The sequence below is a fragment of the Epinephelus moara genome, chromosome 14 (assembly GCF_006386435.1).
Source record: "Epinephelus moara isolate mb chromosome 14, YSFRI_EMoa_1.0, whole genome shotgun sequence".
NCBI lineage: Eukaryota > Metazoa > Chordata > Actinopteri > Perciformes > Serranidae > Epinephelus > Epinephelus moara.
Window position 1 is genome coordinate 14287834 of NC_065519.1, and position 23808 is coordinate 14311641.

Sequence of the window (23808 nt, forward strand, 5' to 3'; positions counted from 1 at the left end):
TTTTTTTTTTTTTTTTTTCTCCGAGTGAGGATTAGAATATATGCAGTCCACATAACCTGGTTGAAATTAATGAATATAAACGCTTGAAGATCCACTCATTACTAAAAGTGTATGTCATATAAAAACTAAAGTAATGGTCAAAGTTGTCACAGTGAAATTTAAGGTGTGTTGTTGGATTCATGTCGTCAACTCATGCATTGAGTAACATTACAAGTTTACGGAGAGTTTTTCTCTTGTAAACAAACAGCTGAAATTCAAAGGCACCATTTATCAAACCTCTGTGAGTTACTGCATTGATGTAGAATTGGCAACCACACTACATCCCCTTTAACGTCCCAGTCTTTGCGATAAAAAAGTGTTAAAAGCACCTCTTCTTTTGGTAGCACCTGATCTTCTTTTGCTGTGTTTTTATCTGTGTGTAGGAGGCGCTGAAGGTGTTGGAGTTCACAGAGGAGGAGATCAGAGACATGTTTAAGCTGCTGTCAGGAGTCTTACAGCTGGGAAACATCGAGTTCATGACTGCAGGCGGAGCCCAGATCACCACCAAGCAAGGTCTGTGCACAGCTAAAGTCAGGCAGGGAAAGTAAAACTTAGAAAGATGCATTGCAGAAGTGTAGCACATCTTTGCTCATCTTTCAGTGGTCACTAATGCCAGCGAGCTGCTGGGCCTGGATGCCTTCCAGCTGTCTGAAGTCCTGACTCAGCGCTCCATAATCCTCAGAGGAGAGGAAATCTGCTCCCCACTCACTATAGAGCAGGTCAGCGCACATACACACATTTCCACACATTAATTCTCCATCTCTTGATCGATCTCTGGCTCTTACCGACACACTCACGCTGCCCCTCGGGTTTCCGTCTCATCCGTACAGGCCGTGGATTCCCGGGACTCTGTTGCTATGGCGTTGTACTCCCAGTGTTTCTCCTGGATCATCCTCAAGATCAATCAGAAGATCAAAGGGAAGGAAAACTTTAAATCCATCGGCATCCTGGACATCTTTGGGTTTGAGAACTTTCAGGTCAGAACTTTGAACTGTTTTGCTCAAAGCTCTTTTCAGACACACACACACCTACATGCAGATCTGTATGACATGTGTCTTTGCCTCCAGGTGAATCGGTTTGAGCAGTTTAACATCAACTATGCCAACGAGAAACTCCAGGAGTACTTCAACAAGCATATCTTCTCCCTGGAGCAGCTAGAGTACAACAGGTAAACAGTGCTGCAGTGGTTAGCACTGTCGCCTCACAGCAAGAGGGATCCGAACCTGCCGGCCAGGGCCCTTCTCTGTGGAGTTTGCATGTTCTCCCCATGTCACTGTGGGTTTGCTCCGAGCGCTCCGGCTTCCTCCCACAGTCCAAAGACATGCAGGTTAATTGGTGACTCTAAATTGTCCGTAGGTGTGAATGTGAGCGTGAATGGTTGTCTGTCTCTATGTGTCAGCCCTGTGATAGTCTGGTGACCTGTCCAGGGTGTACCCTGCCTCTCTCCCAGTGTCAGCTGGGATAGGCTCCAGCCCCCACAACCCCCAACAAATATCTTTTGACTGTCCTATTTGCAGAAGTGTCTTGTTAACTTGTCAGCGAGGGAACAGCTGTTTATTTGATGCTTTGGCCTCTGTGCAGGATTGTTACAAACGTGTACACAGATTGTACACAGGTTGCAAGACATTCCTTCCTGTTGGCTCACTACAACGCTTTGTTGTAGTTGATCCTTGACTCGAACAGTTACAAAGCGGTGTCCCTTAAACAGTCCTCTGTCAAGCTGATAAATGTCTTGTTCCTGCTGTGTATAACTGTTTGGGTTTCCTCTCCACAGGGAAGGTGTCCAGTGGGACGCCATAGACTGGATGGACAACGCAGAGTGTCTCGACCTGATAGAGAAGGTCAGTCAGTTCTTAATCAGAGTTGTGCTGAAGTGAGTTAAAATAAAGACTGTGTTGGACGCCTCAGATGCTCTCTGGTGACTGATCTAATAAAACTGCACTGATGTCTTAGAAAGTGGTGCTAATGCAACATCATAATGGTTTGTTTCCCTCTCGCTTAGAAACTGGGCCTGTTGGCACTTGTGAATGAAGAGAGTCGATTCCCCAAAGGAACTGACTTCACCCTGCTGGAGAAGTTGCACAGCAGACACTCTGTGAGTTATTTACACACACAAAGTGCATGCATTATTAAAGAAAAATGTCGAGCTGCTGTGCTTGTCTTAAACATCACATTGTTTTATTTTTTGCCCTGTTTTCTGCAGACAAACCCGTACTATGTCAAGCCCAGACTTGCTGAGTATCAGTTCGGTATCAAACATTATGCCGGGGAGGTGAGTGATACACAGCTTAGACAATTCATGTCAACACACTGGATTTGTTGTCGCAGGGAAGTCGGGAGATTTATGATGAACCTGTGTGTCTTGGTCAGGTCCTGTATGATGTCAGAGGGATCCTGGAGAAGAACAGAGACACTTTCAGAGACGACATCCTAAACATGCTCAAGGACAGCAGGCAAGACACTCACACACTAAATGAATGGTTTATTGGGACTGTAATAAGTCTTGAGATAGTTTGAAGTTCATTTTGGTTATTCAAAGAAGAAACACTTGTAGATTTTGGAGCTGATATGAATATTTGATGCAAATACATTCTATGTATTACAATGACTAGTATTAAACTTTAATTGTTGGGTGAAAACTAGAATCCAGAGTCCTTGAAATGTCAACTTTTAAGGGCCTGAAAAGGTATAGAAATGTGTTTCTGACAATGTCTGATGGGCTTTGATAAAAGTGTCAAGAACCGAACAGGTCTGAGGGTCACTTAATGTCTCAAACTCATTTAAAATGTAATCAAGAAATGTCACATTTTCATCCATATGACAATGTAATCATACGTATGTAGGTGTGTAATCCATCATGTTTCTGTTGCCTCTCAGACTGGACTTCATCTACGACTTGTTTGAGAAGGTTGGCAGCAGGAACAACGAGGAGAAGATGGGAACGGCCAGACGCAAACCCACCGTCAGCTCCCAGTTCAGGGTGAGTGATGCAAGCAGTTTAAGATTGTTAGGCACCTAACCAACCTATCCTTATACAACACTTTGTATGATGTGCAACAACTTACGGACTTAACGTAATGTTATGTAGCTTAGATTTCGGCAAGTGAAGTTATATAGGTAGGGTTTAGGAACAGAAACATTGTTACAACGTACTTTAAAAGAACTCAAAGTTCACTTGGTTTTACACGAGACACGAACACCGGTCTCCTGAGGGAAAGTCCTGTATTTGTTTGACCCTTCTGTTGCCTCAGCCTGCCTCTGAACACAGACTTTCCCTCTTTATACTTCCTTCCTTACTCCAGTAAGCACATTGGTCACATGATCACGGCCTTCCCAATTTTGTGGGTTATATATGAGGTACTGACTTTGTGGCTTTTATCCAAAGTCTGGTGCAATACTTGTCGTAGGTGTAGTGCATGTGAACAGCCTGACACAACATAACAACCAACTCATAATGAAAGATGGATGTAAAGGTCAGCACCACAGGGAGCTGAGAGAATAGTTATTCTTAGTCATAGAAATGGCAGGAACTAGTGAGCATGCCCATCAGAGCCCGAGATGACTTCCTCAAATGTTCTGTTTTGTCCTACACAGTCCAAAACCCAAAGATATTTCAATCAGGAGAGACTCGTTCTGAGAGAAAAGAATATTTGTTTACATGTGCACATCAGTGTGAATAATGTGAAAAGTAATTTTGTTCACTGCCATACAACATCATTTCTTTCTTTCTCCTCAGGACTCCCTCCACTCTCTCATGGCCACTCTGAGCGTATCCAACCCTTTCTTCATCCGCTGCATTAAGCCCAACATGGAAAAGGTCAGTCTCTGTCTGGCTCACACCTCTTATCAGTCCTTAAATTCACATTAATGCTGTCTCAGAGCCTGATTGACAATCACGTCATCAGTTCAGTGTCGAATAATCTTTCTTATTTTACTTGTAGAATGCAAATGTGTTTGACCCAGAGGTCGTCCTCAACCAGCTGAGGTATTCTGGGATGTTGGAGACTGTGAAGATCCGTCGTGCTGGGTTCCCCGTCCGCAGAACCTTCAAAGATTTCTTCTCTCGGTAAGTATCTCAGAATCTACCTTTATCTTATCTTTAATCTGGTGTGTGTTTGTGGGAGTGTCTCTGAAGTGTTGCCCTTTTTGCTGAGATCTCTGCTTTGTTTGTTTCTCACAATTTGTCCTTTTTCTTTCTGTCTGCCAGGTACAAAATCATTGTGAAAGAGAAATCAGCAGCAGTCGCAGCAGCAGCTGCAGCAGGAGATGATAAGAAGAGAAGTACAGATCTTCTAACCAAATATGACAAGACCAAGAAAGAGTGGCAGTTGGGAAAGACCAAGGTAAGATACAGAAGTTTTTGGCAACAATATTTTCAGACCCTAGAAAGCTTAAACCACCACAGTGAGCAACAATACATGATTAATCTGTCATTTAATAGGTTTTCTGCATTAGATATCTTCTCTGTAACCCCTCACCTTTGTCTTGCAGGTGTTTATGAAAGAGTCTCTGGAGCACCGTTTGGAGAAAGACAGGGATGAAGTCCGACGCCAAGCTGCCATGATAATCCGAGCCCACCTCCTCACTTTCTCTGCCAAGTAAGAGCCTTTAATAGGAACTGAGATTGATTTTAATATGTGCCAGTTCTCACTGGGTTTCCATTTTGTCCACAGGAAGCACTTCAAGCGTGTACGCGCCAGTGTCGTCACCCTCCAGAAACACCTCAGAAAGCACATCCAGCGCAAGCGGTTCGTGAAGCAACGTAAGGCAGCGCTGGTGCTGCAGAAGCACAGGCGAGGTCAGGTGGCGCGTACTCGAGTCCGAAAGCTCAGAGAGGAGAAGAAGAAGAAGGAGGAGGAAAAGAGGAAGAAGGAGGAGGAGGAGAGGAAGATGAAGGGCGAAGGGGAGCAGGAGAAAGTCAGTGAAGGCGCAGAGAAAAAGGCTGAAAGTGATGCTGCCACAGTGCGTCTTCTCTTGATGTTGCATCTTATTCTCCTCCTGTTGATTTACAAAATAATGCACATGTTGATATGCTCCGTCTCTTCTCTCCTCTCATCTAGGATGAGGCCCGACAGATGGAGGAGATCCTGCAGCTGGAGCGAGAGATCGAGCGCTTGCAAAAGAAGAGAGAGGATGAGGTGTCACAGCTGTGCGAGTCCTCCAAACAGGAGTTGCAGCTGCGCCGGGACGCTGAGCTCAAACGGATGAAGAAGGAGGCGTCCCGCAAGGCCACAGAGCTCATTGACCTCCTGAACTTCGGAGGTGTGGATCCATCGCTGGGAGCAGTCGCGGCCAAACCGGCCGCAGAGGCAAAAGCTCCAAAAGCCGCTGCCAGAGGTGCGTCCAAAGAAGAGGAGGTGGACGAAGGGTTTCATGCTGAGGAGGAGTGCATCCCTCTCCCGGACTTCCCTCCTCCTGCTGAGACTGATGCGATTGATCAGGAAATATTTGCTCACCTTCCTCCTCCTCCGCCTGCCTTTGCAGAGGGGACAGTGCCTCCTGCACCACCTCCTCCACCTCCTCCACCTCCTCTCCCCGCAGACGGTGTGCCTGCTGCTGGAATTCCTCCCCCTCCTCCTCTCCCTCCACCTGGAGATGGCGCCCCTGTCCCTCCACCACCTCCTCCTCCTCCACCACCACCACCACCTCCTCCAGGAGAGGGGGAGAAGAAAGATGGAGCCAAGGCAGACCAGGAGAGGAAGGTGAGCATGGTGGAGAGCCTGGGGGACGGGGAGGAGCCCATCTACAGCATGCCGGCCGACACCGAGTCAGATTACGACCAGGAGGATGAGGAGGGGTCCGTCAACGCCGGAGACGACAGCTCCGTATCGGGGAGCAACCGCGGGAGCGCCGCTGTGACAGATGACGAGCACCCGAGGAAGTCGACCTGCACCAACGCCAGCATTGAGTCCTACAGAGGCAGCTCTGACTCTGTGAGGACACACACTCACACGCATCCTCACACGCGTGCACGCAGATATGTATGAGCAGCTACACAGTGAAAATTTAAAAAATCTGATGATGTCATGAGATGAATTGTTGTGCTTTTTGTTTACATACACAAAATTAATTATTATTGTATGACGTTGCAGTATGCAGACAGTGATGATGAACACGATGGCATGATGGACACTGATGAAGAAGTGACAAACGGCAGGGTGACCTTGCTCAATGGGAACGGACCGCCATATTTCCACGGCTACCTCTACATGAAGGGTGGGTACAGTCTACTGTCTGTGTGTTTAATAGGAATGCACTGTAAATTCTGGGCCGATACTGAAGTTCAAAATGCCAATTTGGCCGAGAGCCGAAACCAGTGTTTTTTGTTTTTTTCGTTATTTTGTTTCTGTTGTCATTTATTCCACCTTTTGTGCCAGAGAAACAAAGAAATCTTCATTATACAAAAATAACTAAACTGTTTCAAAGTCATTCAGCCCCTCATTACACTATCTTGAATGAGCACAAATTCCATCACACACATTTATGAAACACCCTTAAATAAAACCAGAGACCATTCATGTTACGAACTCAAGCAAACCCCAAGCACGGGACCCAGGATGGAGATGATAAAAAGGTTTATTGTCCCAAGATATTAGAATGGTCGTGATCCAGGGTTCGTGGGAGTGGAGGAGGCTGAGAGGAAGCTGGCATGGGCTGCAGGTAAAACTGGATGGCAGGAGAGGGAAGATCGTGAACACACAAGGTTCACAAGAGACAAGGCAAGAGACGACAGCGCGTGCTAAGGAGACCAGAAATGTAAACTACAACTAACAAACCTTCCTTCACGTGAAAACTGAAATAACTGCCTCAACATATATAATACATCATAATGTTGTGGCAGTTCAACTTGGGACCCAAATGCAAACACAACAAGGTAAGTTAACGGTCAGAGGCAGTTTATTGTTGTTTGAGGATGTGGAGCTGAAGGCTCGAAAGAAATGATGGCTGAGGTGAGCTGGTAATGATGAAGCAGAGCAGACACAAGACGAGAATGAGACTGGACGTGGCGGGTTATGGTTGAAGCAGGCGTGGTGAATCTGAGATACAGAACAAAATGTGAATTGATGTCCGAAAAACTTGCCCGTACAGTAGAGAAGACTGAAGGATCAGGATCAGTCTGGATGTCTGAGTTTTATACTGCAGTGGATTGATTGTTGATGAGGTTCAAGTGTGCAGGTTCGGCAGCTGCTGGCACTCAGGATGATTGGCAGGAGGAGGGAACAAGGACGCCACTGAAAACAAACATGAGACACTAGGGAGGGGAAACCCTGACACTTAATTCCCTCTCTTACACGTGTTTTATATTAATGTGAAAACATCAACAAATGTCTCCTTCCAGCAATTGTATTTGTTTCTCGCCAAAAATTACCTTTTACAAGATTACACTGAACACATCATGATGATGTCTAACTTTACCTTCGCCTAATACTAATTTTTACTGAATAGAGCTTGAACGCATCGTAATGTAAGTCAGTGCAACCTCTGTTAGGTGTTAGTTGTGGCCACCGGCTACTAACAGCTAACGGTTATTAGCTCTGTCCTCATGGATCTGTTGCTCACAATGAAGCATCTGTTCCACATTTTGTGCCAGGAACAAAAGAAGGTGCAAGTTTACTGTGTCCTTTTGTCCCAAAGGCATCCAAGGGACGGTCTCTGTTCATCTCAAAAAATGTTTTGCTGTTCCCAGGATGTCATTAGTCTCAAGTCCAGCTTTTTAGCCTGTGCAAAACTGATGTGCCACAGCATCCCGAGCTTTTTAACTTTTTTTCTGTGTCATTTTCAATTGAAAGTCTCTCCACCCTTTAAATGTTATTTTCATGACTGTCATTGTACCCTCTGCTCCCTCAGCTGGTCTGATGATCCCATGGAGGAGGCGCTGGTGTGTGCTGAAGGATGAAACCTTCATGTGGTTCCGCTCCAAACAGGAGTCCCTCAAGTCCGGCTGGCTCTACAAGAAGGGAGGAGGCCTGTCCACTCTGTCACGGAGGTTGTTGTAGTTGTTACTGAGTGCAGCCTGCATGCTTTAAACCACAACGCCTGTTGAATGTGCCATCCAGTACAAATTTCATATGAACGAGCAGTGTGTGCATGACCATCTGTGTTGCATTAACAAGTCCCTGTGTCCTGTTGAGGTGTTGAGATCATATGTATGTCTAACCCAACCCTTTGAGCCCTCTGCAGTGCTGGAAAATGCCAGTGTCCTACTCGAGCTGGTGTACTGTGTCTTTACTGAGAATCTGCTTCCCAAGTCCAAGTTAATAATCTGCTTCAAAATTAGCAAAAGGCTGAAAATCTGAAATATGAGACAACTATCAACAGCAGAACATAGTTTAAGTTTGGCGTCTAGACTCCGGCCTCATCGCTCCCTGTCGATATGTTTACATGAGATATTGGCAGGTTGCCTTAGCCGGAGCCTGCAGGTGGATGCTGGGGTGGAAGTGGGGCTGAAAGAGCGAGCAGCAGTACTGATGTAGGGCAGCAGCGGCGTTGACAAGGCAAAAGGAGAGCGGGGAAGATTTTGCAGCTGAAATAGACCTCCAAATTGGGAGGGTGTGTTTGTAGAGGACATATGGAGAGTGATGTATGATGTATGTGTGAATCAGTGCAGCTCAGGTTGACTGCCTGAACTGGCTTGCAGGCGTCGCTCCATTTATTTATCTATCGCAAAAAAGGACTGTTTGGTGCTTGGTTTAATTATTCTAACAACTTACACGTCACACACAGGTCCAAATATTCACATAAAAAGACAGAAAATATATTTAACTACATAAATTCAGTCTAACATACAAAACTGTTGTATGTAGTATGCTTAAAATTAAAAAATGACTCAGGAAGCTATAACGACAACATGGCATGATGTTGATCCTCCAGGAAAAGAGCAATGGTTTGATATAATTGAGGAAATGTATTCAGCTGGAAAACTGACCGATGTTTTGAGGGTTAGTAAAAATGGATAATTTACATGAAACCAAATGCTGCATAAGTTAATTTAAATATGGGATAATTGAGGGTGTGTACATGCGACTACCCCATAAATACTTTCTGTTCTGTCTTGTGTTTGTGCAACATGTTGTTTTAATAAGTAAATGCGTATTAGTAGAAGGAAAAAACATGATTATCACTCAGTTATTTCCATAAAGGGTCCTGAACGTTATCTATCTGAATGTTTGATATTTTATTTTGGAAACAAAGTAATGAGATTACTATAAAATCAAAAAGATTATTCAGAAACCTAAAGTACATGAAGAAGCTTTAAAATGCACTAACATAGATTTTGTGTAAAGTTACTTCCACCCTTGTGAGCATGCTCAATAAGTCAGATGTATTCTGTGTAAAGAAGTTAACTCGTAGGTCATTCATAGGGTCACATAAACCTTTATAATGTGTAGAATGGATCGTCTTGGCCTTTGGTTTATTGTCTCTGTTTTTCGTCAGAAACTGGAAGATGCGCTGGTTTGTCCTGAGAGACAGCAAACTGATGTACTACGAGAATGACAGCGAGGAGAAGCTGAAGGGAACCATCGACATCCGAGCTGCCAAGTAAGATTTCAACAAAGCTCCGGTGCCAAAATAACCACACAAACACCACCCCTTTATTCACCAGGGTTCCCACAAATCTAACATTGGTATTATTATTATTATATTATTATTTCAAAGGTCTTAGAAGACATGGGAAGTAGGATATTATTTATCATGTTGTAAAATCTCAAAATAAGACTGTAGCTAAAAAAAGAACGCCATTCCCCAGTCCTGTTCTACCCTCATCTCCACCATGACACAAAAAGCGTCCTGTTATAAGTTACAGAATCAGAATCAGATCCTCACACTAATAACAAATAAGTGTAATAGGTAAAAAAAAAACTACACACACAGTATGACTGTGTATGATGCACATATGGTGTGGTCAAACTGGAGAGTAGAGAGCCGCTGCACAAACACATGCCGCCATCTTGCCACTGACATTTGAGTAAAATTTGCCCATATACAAAGTGTTAACTCGTGATTTTTCCCCCTCATTTTTGATTACTGTAAAATTGGTCTTAAATTTCATTTCGAGTGGAATTAAAAAGTCTCAAACAGTCTGTAGGAATGATTCACTGTTTCTTTGTTTTCTAGACATTTGCATGTTTCACACACGTGCACTGTTTGTGTTTTCACAGGGAGATAGTGAACAATCATGAAAAGGAGAACGCTCTGAACATTGTGACGGATGAGAGGACCTATCAGGTGTTTGCTGAGTCACCAGAGGATGCAAGGTGTGTTGGAGACTTGAGTGATTTTGTAGATGACGGCAACAAGTTACTGAGCAGATTCACGTATTCAAACTTGTAATGACACCTCGGTCTCTCTGTGCAGTGGGTGGTTTAACGTGCTCAGTAAGGTGCGTGTGTGCACTCCTGAGCAGCTGCTGGAGATGTCTCATGAACAGGCCAACCCAAAGAACGCTGTGGTCAGTCTCTGAAAACAACAACTTTTTATGTGTTGAAGTTATTACTCTTTGTGGCTTTTAATACAAGATTTTTTCATGGCCTAATTTTAAAAATGTCTCCCTAAAGTTATATTTACTCTGTGCTGTGTTTGTAATTGCCAACATGTCACTGTGGACACCATTAGTTCATGATTTAAATTGTTCTCCTCCTTTCGTCCCTCAGGGAACTCTTGACGTGGGCCTGATCGACTCTGTTTGTGCTTCAGACAACCCCGATCGGTAAGCTGGATCAATCACAACAGTAAACGAAAAGCTTATTCACTTTTCATGTCGAGGATCATTTAGTTCTTTCTTCACGTTTTTCAAACTAGTTACATTTTACAAAAGAAAATAATAAGCTTTGATTTTGGTGTCAGTTCCTCCAAATTGTCATATACCAGACGAAAGGAAGGAGGTCAAAAATTGAGGTATTAAATGTTACAGACAAAACAAGTTCATGATATGTGTACGATCAGTAACTTCAGAGGTGTGTGTCAGTGCCAGGGTGAGTGGAAAATGGTGTATGAAGATGTTGCATGTGAAAAGAAAAGACAAAACACATCAACCAAACAAAAGGACTGTGTGGGAGCTGAGAGAGCTTCCAGAAAGTGAGACAGAGTGTTCAATGCACCACCATTTTTGTTTAAATAAACATTCTGCTACATTTTGTTGGGGCTGAAGGCAGCCCTGGTCAGACAGAGCAGAGACACAGAAGGGGTCGTCACAAAAAAGAGGGAAAGTATCAATAGACCATGAAGCTATGCAACTATAGCTTGCATTTCAAAATAAAACATTTTAAAAAACTGAATTTGAACACATGATACACACCTGTCTTCTCGTAGTTTCTCTTGTCTTAAAAATCCCCAGAAAAACCCCAAATGCCATCACTATCCATCTTTTTTATACAGCCTTTAAGCATCCTCAATGGGTAATTTCAGTATAATATTTAACCTGAACCCTATTTCACCATGTTTTTGTGTCTCAGTGACTAATGGGAACAATGATTTTTGAAACTGGTGAGAGTGCTGCAGCTGACAGCTGCAAAACAATATTGCAATGTAACCACTTGGCATGTTTGTACCGTCAGTGTATGTCTACCGAAAGTGTTTGTTTTTGCCACCGACAGACTCAGATTTTTATTATAAATGTCTGGCAACTTATGGAAAGGGTTCCTACAGAGATAAACCTTTTTGTTAAGGAGTAAGATCCTCTTTGATACACCAAGTTGATGATTTTTTTTCCTGTTTTCTTTTAAAACCTGTTGATTTTATGACTTGTCTGTGTTATTTTGCCGCCTTGTGAAGCACTTTGTAACACTGTTTTGGAAAGTGCTTCATGAGTAAAGATTTTTATTTTATTTTGTTTTATTTATTTATTTGTTAAACCAGAAACAGCCCTAAAATTGCTTTTACCAAACTCACTAGACTCCATTTAATTAAACAGTAATTGTATCATGTATAGAACCAGTATATTTATATTTTTATGTAGTTTATTTCAACCAAACCCGAGTTGTAATTGTTGGAACAGTGGAAAGTCAAACCAAGATGGGTTTTGAGTGTTTTATTTTGTTTCTGTCAACACTGAATAAAGTGTGTTTTACAAGCCTGCGAGAGCAATTAGGGCTGTTTCTGGTTAAACAAAAAAGGATCTCCCTCTTAAACAACAGGTCTTTCTCTGTAGGGATCCTTTCCATAATCCATAATAATTCACATCTGCCAGCTGCAGCGCTCTCACCAGTACTCTCTCTACTGTTCACATTTGTCACTTGGACACAAAACATGGGGTAATAGTGTCCAGGTTGAAAAATACAGAAGATACCCTTTAACTATCTGAAGGTAGACTTTTTAATTTTAAAAGTCTGTGATTTGACCTTTGCAGGCCCAACTCTTTCGTCATCATTACGGCCAACCGTGTGATCCACTGCAACAGTGACACACCGGAGGAGATGCATCACTGGATCAGTCTGCTGCAGAAACCCAAAGGAGACGCCAGGATAGACGGGCAGGAGTTCCTCGTCAGAGGTGAGAAGGAATATGTATTTATTATAAGCTATGTAACACAAGGTCAGGTATTTATGGTGATAATTGGTGTTTTGAATCATGTGTCGGGGCGTTGGAAGTCTTTTTACAGTATATAAAGTACAGTATTTAAGACCCTATGTTGTGACAGAGTTTAGCTGACGATATCTCAATATGAGCTTTTGTCACAATACAAATAGACTTAGGGATAAACGATGATACTGAATAATTGCACAACCCTGCTGTTCCTGTACAAATGTATTAAATCTCTCCTCCTCTTCCCTCCCCTCTCTCCTCCTGCCTCATCATGTTTCAGGCTGGCTGCAAAAAGAGATGAAGACGAATGCTAAGAGCACCTCCCTGAAGCTGAAGAAGCGCTGGTTTGTTTTGACCCACAACTCCCTGGATTACTACAAGAGCTCAGAGCGGAACTCCTCCAAGATGGGAACTCTGGTCCTTAACTCCCTCTGCTCCGTCATTCAGCCGGATGAACGAGTGCACAGGGAGACAGGTGCGGAGAGAGGAGTGAAGGGAAAAGGCAGAAAGGGCAGGTTTAATCCAGGATTAGACGCAGGAGGTTTGAGACTACGTGTAAAGAGATAATTCTAGTTTGACATGTGACTGGTAATATATTATGCTGCTTTTTTACAGGCTACTGGAACATCATTGTGTACGGGAGGAAGCATTCCTACCGCCTCTACACCAAGATGCTGAATGAAGCCATGAGGTGGACGGCAGCCATACAGGGAGTCATTGACAGCAAGACCCCGATAGAGACCCCGACTCTGCAGCTCATCAGAGACATCAAGGTAAAATACACACACACCTATTAAGTAAAATGCATAAGCACTTACTCGTACGTTGAATTTGACCTCTAACCTTTGAGTTCTTTGTGTCCTCTCAGGAAAACAGCGTGAACCCAGACATCGTGGAGCAGATGTACAGGAGGAACCCCATCCTCAGATACACTCAGCATCCTCTGCACTCCCCTCTACTGCCGCTCCCTTATGGAGAGGTCACCAGCGGTGAGTACAGCTCTCCCCTCTTCTCATTTCTGGGTTCGTACATCCTCGATTTCTTTCCTTGTCTCCTCTACTTGCGTCTTAGTTCCTCCCACCTGAGATGGAAGCAGGCAGGAAAGAGACACAAGGAGAGAGGAGTCAAGGCAACAGGCATTAAACAAAATCTGTGTTTCAGAGCCATCATTTTAAAGCGGCATGAGTTAAATATGACATGTGGCACATCTGCATCATCTGCCCACTGTTACCGAACATTTTAACATACATTTTAACTCCAGCTGTGTGTCAGGCTTCTTTTATAAGTCACAGCTGCCAAAAGACTTCTGCAAAGGATACACCTGTGCGTCCTCGCTCATAGCTCCTCCGGCAAGCCCCCTCTCTCCTTGAGATGGTTTAAGGAATTAAGAAATCCTTCACAATGGCACACTGAGATTGATTTGCGGATCACAGGCAAGAGGAGAGAGGAGAGAGGAGATGAGGAGCAAGGAGGCACAAAATAGAGAAATGAGAAGAGCCCCCTTACTCAGCAACCTAAAACCAGCCCCCCGGGGAGCGCACCAGACTTTGAAGCCAGATTTTGTAGTAGCCAAAAAGTTGAATAACAATTTCGGAGCCTGTCACGTGACCGTGTGGCCCAAAAAGGCTTTTTACCACAGACTTACATGGCGAAAGAGATGTCTATAAATTAGTGGATCAATTTTTCTGAGCCTCACTACCCCCTGAAAAATGACATCAATGCCTAAGACCCTAAAAACAACTTCTGTCATCTTTGGTTTTATGGAAAAGTTACAAGGTGTTTTTTCTTCTTCGCTGCCTTTGTTCACTATTTTCTTTTGGTCTCTGTCTGTGTGCAGTACAAAGGCAGCAGGGCTACGCCAGTCTGCAGGACGAGGCGGTGCGAGTTTTCAACTCACTGCAGGAGATGGAGACGCTGGCGGACACGGTGCCCATCATTCAGGGCATCCTGCAGACCTGCCAGGACCTGCGCCCACTCAGGGATGAGGTATTTCATTTGTCGAGAAAAGTCTACTTTACTTTCTTCTCTAATCTCAACTGAAAACAGCTGGAAACAGAGCTGAAATGTAAAAGAGAAACACAGCGGTGTGCAGCGTGAGCCCCATGAAAAGTTGTTAGAATAAAAATAGAAACAACAGGAAATAGGAGATTCCAGTAAGACATGCTGGATGACAAATACATCTACTAAAAGTGACTTTGTAGTTATGATATTATAAGTATTACAAGTATTCCTTAACGTTGAAAACTTTCTCAAATTTGCTCTCCATATTTCTGTTTTTCAGGTATACTGTCAGGTGATCAAGCAGACCAATCATGTGCCTCAGCCGAACAGCCCAGCCAATTGTGCACACTGGCACCTGCTCACCTGCATGAGCTGCACCTTCCTACCCAGTCGAGCCATTCTCAGATACCTCCGCTTCCACCTCAAGAGGTGTGTGTGTGTGCTTTTTTGAATATGTCATTAATGCAATCAATTTGTGATAAAAGTATAATTAATGTGCAATAAATGTGATCTTGCTCAGGGTGCGAGAGCGCTATCCCGGCACAGAGATCGAGCGTTACAGCACTTTCATCGGGGAATCCCTGAAGAAGACCAAGACTCGTGAGTTCGTTCCCTCTCAGGAGGAGATCGCCGCCCTGCTGGTGAGACAGGAGATGAGCACCACCGTCTACTGCCACGGAGGAGGCTCCTGCAAGATCTCCATCAATTCACACACCACAGCTGGAGAGGTGCGTGTCAAAATACACACTCACACACATACATCCTCCGCTCAGTCATACAAATATAATTTTAAGACCCGGTGCAAGATTCAAGGGTTGATTTCAAGGGTGTGGGTGTCATTAAACATTGGGGAGTACACATCGCAAGTAGGGGGTCTTTGGGTCCTCCCTCAGGAAATTTTGAGCATCAGATACTTAATTTTCTGCATTCTGGTGATATTGTAGGCACTAATTTGTGCCCTCTCTGCATTAGTTTATGGAAATGTCTTTATGTATGTAAAAGAATACACAAAATTTAGGTGGCGGGTGACCCATCTTGTAATGGGATCACACCAGCCGTGACACCTAACGTAGCATATGTGTTAACGTAGCATATTATGTATGCTGAATATTATCAACCAAATTCTGCACCCTTGGTTGAATTGCAGTGTGCTGTTACAAACTGCTCATTGTTTGTATGTTGCTGCTGCAGGTTGTGGAGAAGCTGATCAGAGGTTTGGCCATGGAGGAGAGCAAGAACCTGTTTTCTCTGTTTGAGCACAACTCCTTCACAGACCGAGCTCTGGAGAGCAGAGTGATCGTCGCTGATGTTCTGGCCAAGTTTGAGAGGTACCTCAGTTTCTGTGTATACAGCTGGCCTTGATTGTCATCTAGTCAAAATACTGATCTCTCACTGGCTAATTTTGCTGTTAACAGCATGATGGGATTGTTTTGCTGTATGTGGTTGCTTAACCTGCAGCTGCTGTGTTTTTTCAGGTTGGCAGGCAGTGAAGAAGAGGAGGAGGAAGGAGAATGGAAACTCTACTTCAAGCTCTACTGCTTCTTGGATGTGGAGAGCATGCCGAAAGAAGGAGTGGAGTTTGCTTTCATGTTTGAGCAGGTGAGCTTTTCACACCCACACCACAATGCCCACATTAAATAATGTTCTACTTTTTTAGAGGGAGAAGCGGAGAGGTCATGTTATTAAATCAGCATATTACCTATAAATATGTCACCCCAACACTGCTGCAAAATAAACTGTTCTCACTGTCCCTCTCCCTCTCAGGCCCATGAGTCTTTGATAAGTGGTCACTTCCCAGCCTCAGAGGAGACCTTGCAGCACCTGGCCGCTTTACGTCTCCAGTATCTCCACGGCGACGGGGCAGGTCGGGCCGGTTGGAGCCTGGGAAGCGTCTATCCAATCGGGCGTCTCCGCAATCGCATCCTCCACTCTACCAAGCCGGGCGTGGGGGCGGCAGGTGGAGCTGGAGGAGCTGGAGTCGGAGCAGGAGACGGGAAAGGAATGGTAGGAGGACAGGGAGGTGTCGGGGTCGGCACGGAGAAACGGAAGACCCCGAGCTTCCTGGATGGCACCCTGAGGAGAAGCTTCAAGACTGGATCACTGAAGAAGCAGAAGGTCAGTGGTGAAAGTGAAGTTGTACCTCACCGTACCTTTTACAAGTAGAAGGAGATGAATTGAATGGAAACCAACAGCTGCATGTAACTTAAGAAAAATAGATAAAACTGTTGAAATGTTGTGTAAAAATATTCAGAGCTTTAATATGGCAGCAAACCAATATTGGCTATTTAAAGATAGAGTTATGTAAATTTAGTCAGGCTACCTCTGTGTGTGTTGTAATCCAAGCTTCTCTGTGATTTGTTGTGGTGAGCCAGTCCGGCCGTGCGTGCAGGTTACTGTGTGTGTATCTCACTGGCTAGCTCACCACCACTGCTTTGCACTGCACACATATGGCATTCACCCCTGATATCAGGATGGTGTTATTGTGGAGGCGTAGCACCCATCCTCCGGTTCTCCGTGGTTAACACTGTTAGCTCTGTCTATGTTTATGGAGTTAGCACCATTAGCTGCCAGCCACCTCCATGTTGAGAACTGTGTGCAGACAACTCATACACATAGAGCCCATTTAAACTGCAAAGCATGCATTCAATAAAGGTCAGAAAAATGTTATGTATTAATAATTTCTAGTTAAAGAGATAAAACTTAAAAAGACACAGGTATGGTCATTAAAAAAAACGCACAATGTCAACATGCGAAAAACAACTAAATTCACATTTGGGTGAGTTCATGTGTGATGGATACATGATTGGCTTGATTTTAGCCACGGTTTTATGTTAAAGTTAAACCCAACAAAGCTTTTGCATTGTTTTATCTCACTTGGTGCTAAGTTCCAATAGTTTGTAGCTCTAACAGAGAAGACTGATCTACCAAACTATTAATTATTAACTAATAATTATTGAAATATTGTAGAAATACTTGACTTTGTGGAAGCTCAGGAGGTCTTAGTGAATTGGACAGCCTTTAAATATGCCATCCAGGATTTTACACCCATACATTGGGAAATATTTTTTCTGAATTCTTGATAACTGTAGTGAGATGTAGCTTAGGAGCTGTCTCCAGCTGTAGTTTTAGATCACTGCCATATGGTGGGGCAGTGTGACAAGTGTGACGTGATGGATCTCTTCCCTATAGACTCAGTCAAACTAGTCTGGATTACTTGATGACAGATGGACTTGCCAACAAACTGGATTGCTGTCTGGTTGGTTATTCATTGATCGGCTGATCTGTGTGGTTGCAGGTGGAGGAGGAGCAGATGCTGGAGATGTGGGTGAAGGAGGAGACGTCCGCCACACGCACCAGCGTCCTGGAGAAGTGGACCCGGCTGCAGGGCATGCCTCAGCATCAGGCCATGCTGAAATACATGAGCATCATCAAGGAGTGGCCTGGATACGGATCCACTCTGTTTGATGTGGAGGTGAGAAAATAAAAGAACAAATAACAGATTTCAGAGATTTGTGCAAAAATCTACAAAACACCTGACGGGTAATGTCTTCTGTTCTCTTCTCCTTTGTTTCCTCTGCCTCTGTAGTGTAAAGAAGGAGGTTTCCCTCATGATTTGTGGCTGAGTGTGAGCGCTGACAACGTGTCAGTGTATAAACGGGGTGAACCTAAACCACTGGAGACCTTCCAGTACGAACACATCACCTTCTTTGGAGCTTCACAGCCGTGCACCTACAAGATCATCGTGGACGAGAGGGAGATGTTCTTTGAGACGCCACTGGTGAGAGATCTTTATTTAGTATTCACCTTTTCTTTCTTTATTCTTCAGATCAGGGCGCATACTAACCCACCACTTTCTTATTTCTCTTCAGGTTGGGGAGATCACCAAGATCATGAGGGCCTACATCAACATGGTGGTGAAGAAACGTTGCAGCATCATGTCAGTGACCAGCGTAAGCAGCACCTGGGTCAGGTGATCGCCACAAACCAGTCAGACCCCTCGGTTCATCCAGTGGCAACAGATGCCTCGGCCCCCCCTGCATCGGTCGGTTGGTTTTGATGGAGGCAGTCGCACCAGCCATCCTCAAGGTTGAATCAAGTGTGGTGGAAGATCAAAACGGGGAAGATAGAAGTGGACACAGAAGCCAAACGCACACTCTTCTGGCCTGGGTCTCACTTGGGATGGGGGGATAATTTTAAAATGTGCATGACAAAGAAATCAACCTGTATTTTGGGACGGTCCTCTCAAACACATAACCCCTCCAGTTGTAGCCCTGCATGTAGATGTTTAAGCACACTCCAAACTTCTCTCCGCTTTCCTTCTCCGGACAAAACTCAGTAATAACAAGCACAACTCAGCCGCCCAGTCCCAGTCTGTCCCAGGTGGCGCCCCCTACCCCACTCCCGACGCCCCCAGTGCACTGCCAGACAGAAGAAAGCCACACATTCTCAGTTAAACCTTTCTTTCTCACTCCTCCAATTTCAAGAGTCTCTCTCTTTCTCTTCACGTGTCCTCACTCCTGTTGCATCTTCGTTTGCTATTGGTATTAAGTTATTATGCTGAATTCTTGCTTGCTTTCTCTCTGTTGTTCTCTCTCTGTCGTTTATCTGTAACATCAGCTGTATCACATCTGTTTATGAGAAAAAGGACTCAAAGGGCTGCTGAAGGGGGAAAGGAGCTCCCTGCCCGACATGGCGTTTCGCTCACTCGCTCGTCAGTGCCACCGTGTGGCCACAAGAAGAAAACGCAGCCAAAGGAAGTGGCTTTAAATATTTCTGAACAATATCAAAAAGATATTCTTAAGAAGAAGCGGAGGTTTTACTTTGGAGGCTCTCTGGTCACGTTTAACTTGACGCGGAGAGTTGGCGCATGGCCTCACTCGGCTCTACAAGGAGAACAATATCAACCAGAATAATATGAGGCGAAACATTTCTCTATCTATGTCTACATATAACACACGCCACATATATCTACTGTATATTCACACACATAAACTGAACCAACATGTATTGTTTTGTACTGTATATCACACATTATAGGAGGTATTATTGAATTTCCGGTGCCCCTCTGCACTGTACAGTATATAGATGCCATGCTGAATGCAATGTGGCGCCTCTTGTGTAAAATACATGCAAGTGAATGGTGTTAATAATGACCACTGTATGTCTGAATATGATGCCAACACTGTACATCATTCACTGGCTGTGCCATTAATGTGACTCACGGAGAAATTAGTAGTAAAAACACAGACAGGCTGCCGCGGCGGCCATGTTTTCACAGTGTTTTGATGATTTTATCATCGTCGTCGTCTGTGGGACTCACTCTGCAGCGTTAATTGGAGCCACAGAATATTGTATATCCCTGTCTGCCCATGCTATTCTCTTTATTTCTTTACCAAGATCAGTGACTTGAACAATAACGCATAAGAGCTCCAGTTTGTCTGTGTTTCCAATCTGTTTATGAACATGTGACTTTTATTACTGATACTATTGTTACTGTACGCCCCCGCCCTCCCCCACCCCCCCCACCCATCTTAACCACCCTGAAGTGCTGTGTCAGGAATGCTGGCGTGTCTGTGAGTGTGCGTGAGTGTATTTATGGTGTATCAGTTGGAAAAGAAAAGGGAAATGAGAAAAGAGAAGTGATTTTAATGAGTGTATTCCTTGGAAATAAGACGTATTTACATGATTAACCTTTGCGAAGAATGGTGTCGTGATTGTGAGTTTAAGGGAAAAGCATGGGATTTCAAGGGAGGGTTAGGGGTTATTTAATTCTTATTGTACTGTATGTATTGCAAGGTGTGTTTGGGAGGATTATGTATTAAAAAAATATATTGAATTTTTTAGTCTCAGTCTAAGAGGAGCAGATAGGACACTGTGAGGATATGGGCTCAGAGATAGCTCTAAATGTGCACTGGAAATGCTGACAGTCATCACTGCTTTGTGTGTGTGTGTGTGTGTGTTTTTGGACTGAAAGTGAAGTGACTGTTCTGTCACCTAACTCTGCGGTACTGCAGGTAGACAGCAGCATCCCACATGTATAACACACCTTTGTTAACAAAGTGTTTCCCTGCAGCGGATATCTAGAGGGAATACTTAGATAAGACAGAAAAAACAACCAAACATGCTCAGATTAATTGTCTTAATTTGTTCTAGCTAGTGTCCAAACAAGTTTCTGTGTCAATATTTGCTCTAAAAACAGTTGCGGTTTGCAAGACATTTGAGTGAACTTGAACTTCCTGTGGTGAACGTTGTCTGCTGTCTATCTGGAGTGCCACATGCAGGGCTGTAGCCAAGATTTTAGAGATATTGAGGTCATGAGCCAACACCTTCAACCCCTAAACCAACCCCTACACTCTAGATATATAGACATATTGTAATTTGGGATTTGTCATAGTTTATCTTCTTATTAAGGTTGATTAATTGTGGATATAGTCACGAATTTTATTCCTTAACCCTTTGAAACCTGTCTTGATTTCTTTAAAAATATGGGAAGAAGACAATGAGCAATGAAAGAAGAAATTACCCCAAAAACTAGCAACACATTAGCAAAAAGAGAAAACTGAAATCAAGAGAATTAGTAAAAAAGAAAAAAGAAAGTTAAAAACAACAAACAAGGAATTACCTGGAAAAAGTGCTTAAAAATTATAATAATTCTGTAACATAATTTAAAAATTAAATAATAAAAATTATTATAAATATAGTTTTACCTAGCTTTTTTCATTTTCCACTAGTTTTTAAAAAATAATAATTTTCTTTTTTTTTTTTTTTTTTTTTTTTTTTTTTGTGGGACATTTCTTACCAAATTTCCCATTGCCTTTTATACCATGTTTTATTTAAATAAATCTCACCAATCTGCTTAGGGTTCAAAGGTTTAAATATTAGCGAAAGGCGTCTGAAAGGAGCACAAGAAAAGTGATGTTGCTCCAGGTTTCAAAGGGTTAATGCTGTTTCAAATCATCCCACACATTAGTTGCAACAACATTTTTTGAGGACATGGCGAAAGTATTGATTTATTTGGCCTGGATATGTCTAAAAATCCTGGAATCAGCCAACTAAATTTAAACTCCCTGTATTTCCTTTGCCGAAAAGCCCCAAATTCCTGCAGAAAACCCCCAAGGACATGACCTCAGCGTCCTCAATGGTAGCTACGGCCCTGGCTGCATATACACACAGCCCACTGGGATCCTGCCTATAGAGTTAGAATAAGCAGAACTCACTCACAGGTTCCACTTTGAACTTTTGGTTATTTTAGTTTTGGCTAAAATGAGAGGAGAACCAGAGAACCCATAAGCCATAATTTTACAAAGGAGCCTGGAGCTGTGTGTTCTGGTTATTCTACATCTATGGTTCTGTCTGTCACTGATATTACACTGAGTAGGAAGAAGTTGCCCCGCAGTTGCTGAAATGCGATCAGTGTGTTTGCTAAAGGGAACAGCAGTGAATGGAAGTTAGATTTCTGATCGCAGATCTGTTTCCAAGGGCAACTTCATCACAAAGGGTCCTGTTATCAGCCGCAGGCGGCCAGAGTGGGGCCCATTCTTATCTTATGTTATGCTTATTATCATCATTAACATAGTAAAACATTGTGCTTGTTATAAAAAAAAGAAAAGAGAAAGAGAGAGATACTGTGTGTTGTTCTTTTTTATTTGTAACTGGCTTTACAAAATTATGCTTTAATAAATTATTGGAATTATTGTCCTCTATTTTATGTTGTCTTTATGAGTTTATTTTGGCACACAAACAGTGGAGAGGGCATTAATTTAAGTAGCTGACGTATCTACGTAGCATAAAGCTAAAAATAGATCATGCTTTTCAACATTTTAAGATAGATTTGTGTATTTTTTTCTTGTTTTGTACAATTGTAGAGTTAAAAAAGGAAAGGAGCACCATGCAAAAGTTTGAGCACCCCAAGATATTTGACATTTAAGATTAGAAGTCTTGAAATAATTCAGAAAATCTTAGGGTGAATGCTACATTTTCGCTCATTTAGGTAGGTTTTTTTTTCCGTTAAACGTGAAGCTATAGCTAGCAACTGCTTAGCTTAGCTTAGCAAATCGTTGGACACAGAGCAACCTAGAAACTTTATTTGAGCCCCGTTGGTCCTGAATTTCACTTCCATTCTTTGTATTTTCTGCTTTAAGATTATTTATTATAAAGTAATCTTAGGTTAAAGCCGCTAAAATGAACTTTTAACTGGATATGCAAAAGTCTCTCGTTTCTGCTGATGTCTGTGCGTGACCTACAACAGCAAATGAGACCATCAGTGTGAAGATAAGCTATTTCTATATAGTGTATATCCATACCTTTAGGAAACTGTGTCCGGGTCCGCCCCAGGTCGCTTCCAGGACGAAACGATTTACGGCACTCAGACGGCACACGTCATCTTACCTAGCTGCTTACATTTATAGTGACTCTTATAAATAGTCGCTATTCCTCCTCCTCGACCCGACGTCCGCGGGGAGTTAAAATAGCAGCAATCATCGGGTAAAAGTTCTGTGAAAGCACTGGACTCACCAACAGTCAGCCACGTCTCAGTCACACAGAGAAAATCCAATCCTCGGGAAGTCAGGAAATCCTTCAGGATAAACGTTTTGTTCGCTAGCGATCTAGCATTTACCAGCCCAATCCTGGCAGGAGCCGGCGGGTCCACGGCGTTAGCTGTCCGGGGAGCCACACACAGAGGCCGCAGGTTGCGCAGATTCACCCCGCGCCAGCGGGGACGAGGAGAGCAGGGGCCGCGGGGCTGGAACACCTCATCCGGGCCGACGACAGGTACCAGCCAGGCGTCGACAGGGTCCAGCGAGTGCCGAGAAATAAAGAGGCGAGGCACCGCTCCATACTCAGTCCAAGAAGCCGTGGAAGTGCTCGCCAAACAGGCCTTCAGCCTTACCAGCCGACCGCTGCGTTTACCCCGGCGGCGGTGGCGCTTACGCCGGAGAGGTGGAGCTGGGGCGCGGCAGAGGTGAGCTGGGATCCCCGATAGGAGCGGGGGCAAAGTTTTCCCGTCTTGTTGTTTCATTCATCCCCAAAACAAACACATGCGCGAGCCAGGTAAGCGTCTTTACGACAATACGCGCTAGAGCTCATGGGAAATGTAGGCTTCATTCCGGCAAAACACTACCGCTTTTGTCCACAGGGTCGCCAAAATCAACTCAAAATGAAAGTTCCTTGTAGGGGCTTTAAGGCTACATTTAGTTTAGCTTAGCACATTTTTAGGCTATGTCAGCTCATAAAACTTGTCTCACA

At 43.7% G+C, this 23808-nt stretch overlaps 1 protein-coding gene across 1 annotated transcript in view; it reads left to right on the forward strand.

Annotated features, from left to right (window-relative positions):
* myo10l1 (myosin X, like 1) overlaps positions 1-22263 on the forward strand; it is a 73317-nt gene extending 51054 nt beyond the window's left edge. The window contains exons 10-43 of the mRNA XM_050062467.1: positions 423-552; positions 640-758; positions 870-1016; positions 1107-1207; positions 1814-1880; positions 2042-2134; positions 2243-2311; positions 2410-2492; positions 2917-3019; positions 3776-3856; positions 3981-4105; positions 4247-4382; positions 4531-4637; positions 4713-5001; positions 5100-5972; positions 6132-6255; positions 7888-8026; positions 9475-9579; positions 10200-10295; positions 10396-10489; positions 10692-10747; positions 12386-12528; positions 12842-13036; positions 13177-13334; positions 13430-13550; positions 14399-14547; positions 14843-14991; positions 15083-15290; positions 15754-15890; positions 16038-16161; positions 16327-16677; positions 17858-18034; positions 18149-18340; positions 18432-22263. Coding sequence (XP_049918424.1) covers positions 423-552; positions 640-758; positions 870-1016; positions 1107-1207; positions 1814-1880; positions 2042-2134; positions 2243-2311; positions 2410-2492; positions 2917-3019; positions 3776-3856; positions 3981-4105; positions 4247-4382; positions 4531-4637; positions 4713-5001; positions 5100-5972; positions 6132-6255; positions 7888-8026; positions 9475-9579; positions 10200-10295; positions 10396-10489; positions 10692-10747; positions 12386-12528; positions 12842-13036; positions 13177-13334; positions 13430-13550; positions 14399-14547; positions 14843-14991; positions 15083-15290; positions 15754-15890; positions 16038-16161; positions 16327-16677; positions 17858-18034; positions 18149-18340; positions 18432-18536 — 5346 coding nt within the window. The 3' untranslated portion in view covers positions 18537-22263. The remainder of the gene's footprint in view (positions 1-422; positions 553-639; positions 759-869; positions 1017-1106; positions 1208-1813; positions 1881-2041; positions 2135-2242; positions 2312-2409; positions 2493-2916; positions 3020-3775; positions 3857-3980; positions 4106-4246; positions 4383-4530; positions 4638-4712; positions 5002-5099; positions 5973-6131; positions 6256-7887; positions 8027-9474; positions 9580-10199; positions 10296-10395; positions 10490-10691; positions 10748-12385; positions 12529-12841; positions 13037-13176; positions 13335-13429; positions 13551-14398; positions 14548-14842; positions 14992-15082; positions 15291-15753; positions 15891-16037; positions 16162-16326; positions 16678-17857; positions 18035-18148; positions 18341-18431) is intronic.
* Positions 22264-23808: the final 1545 nt, after the last annotated feature.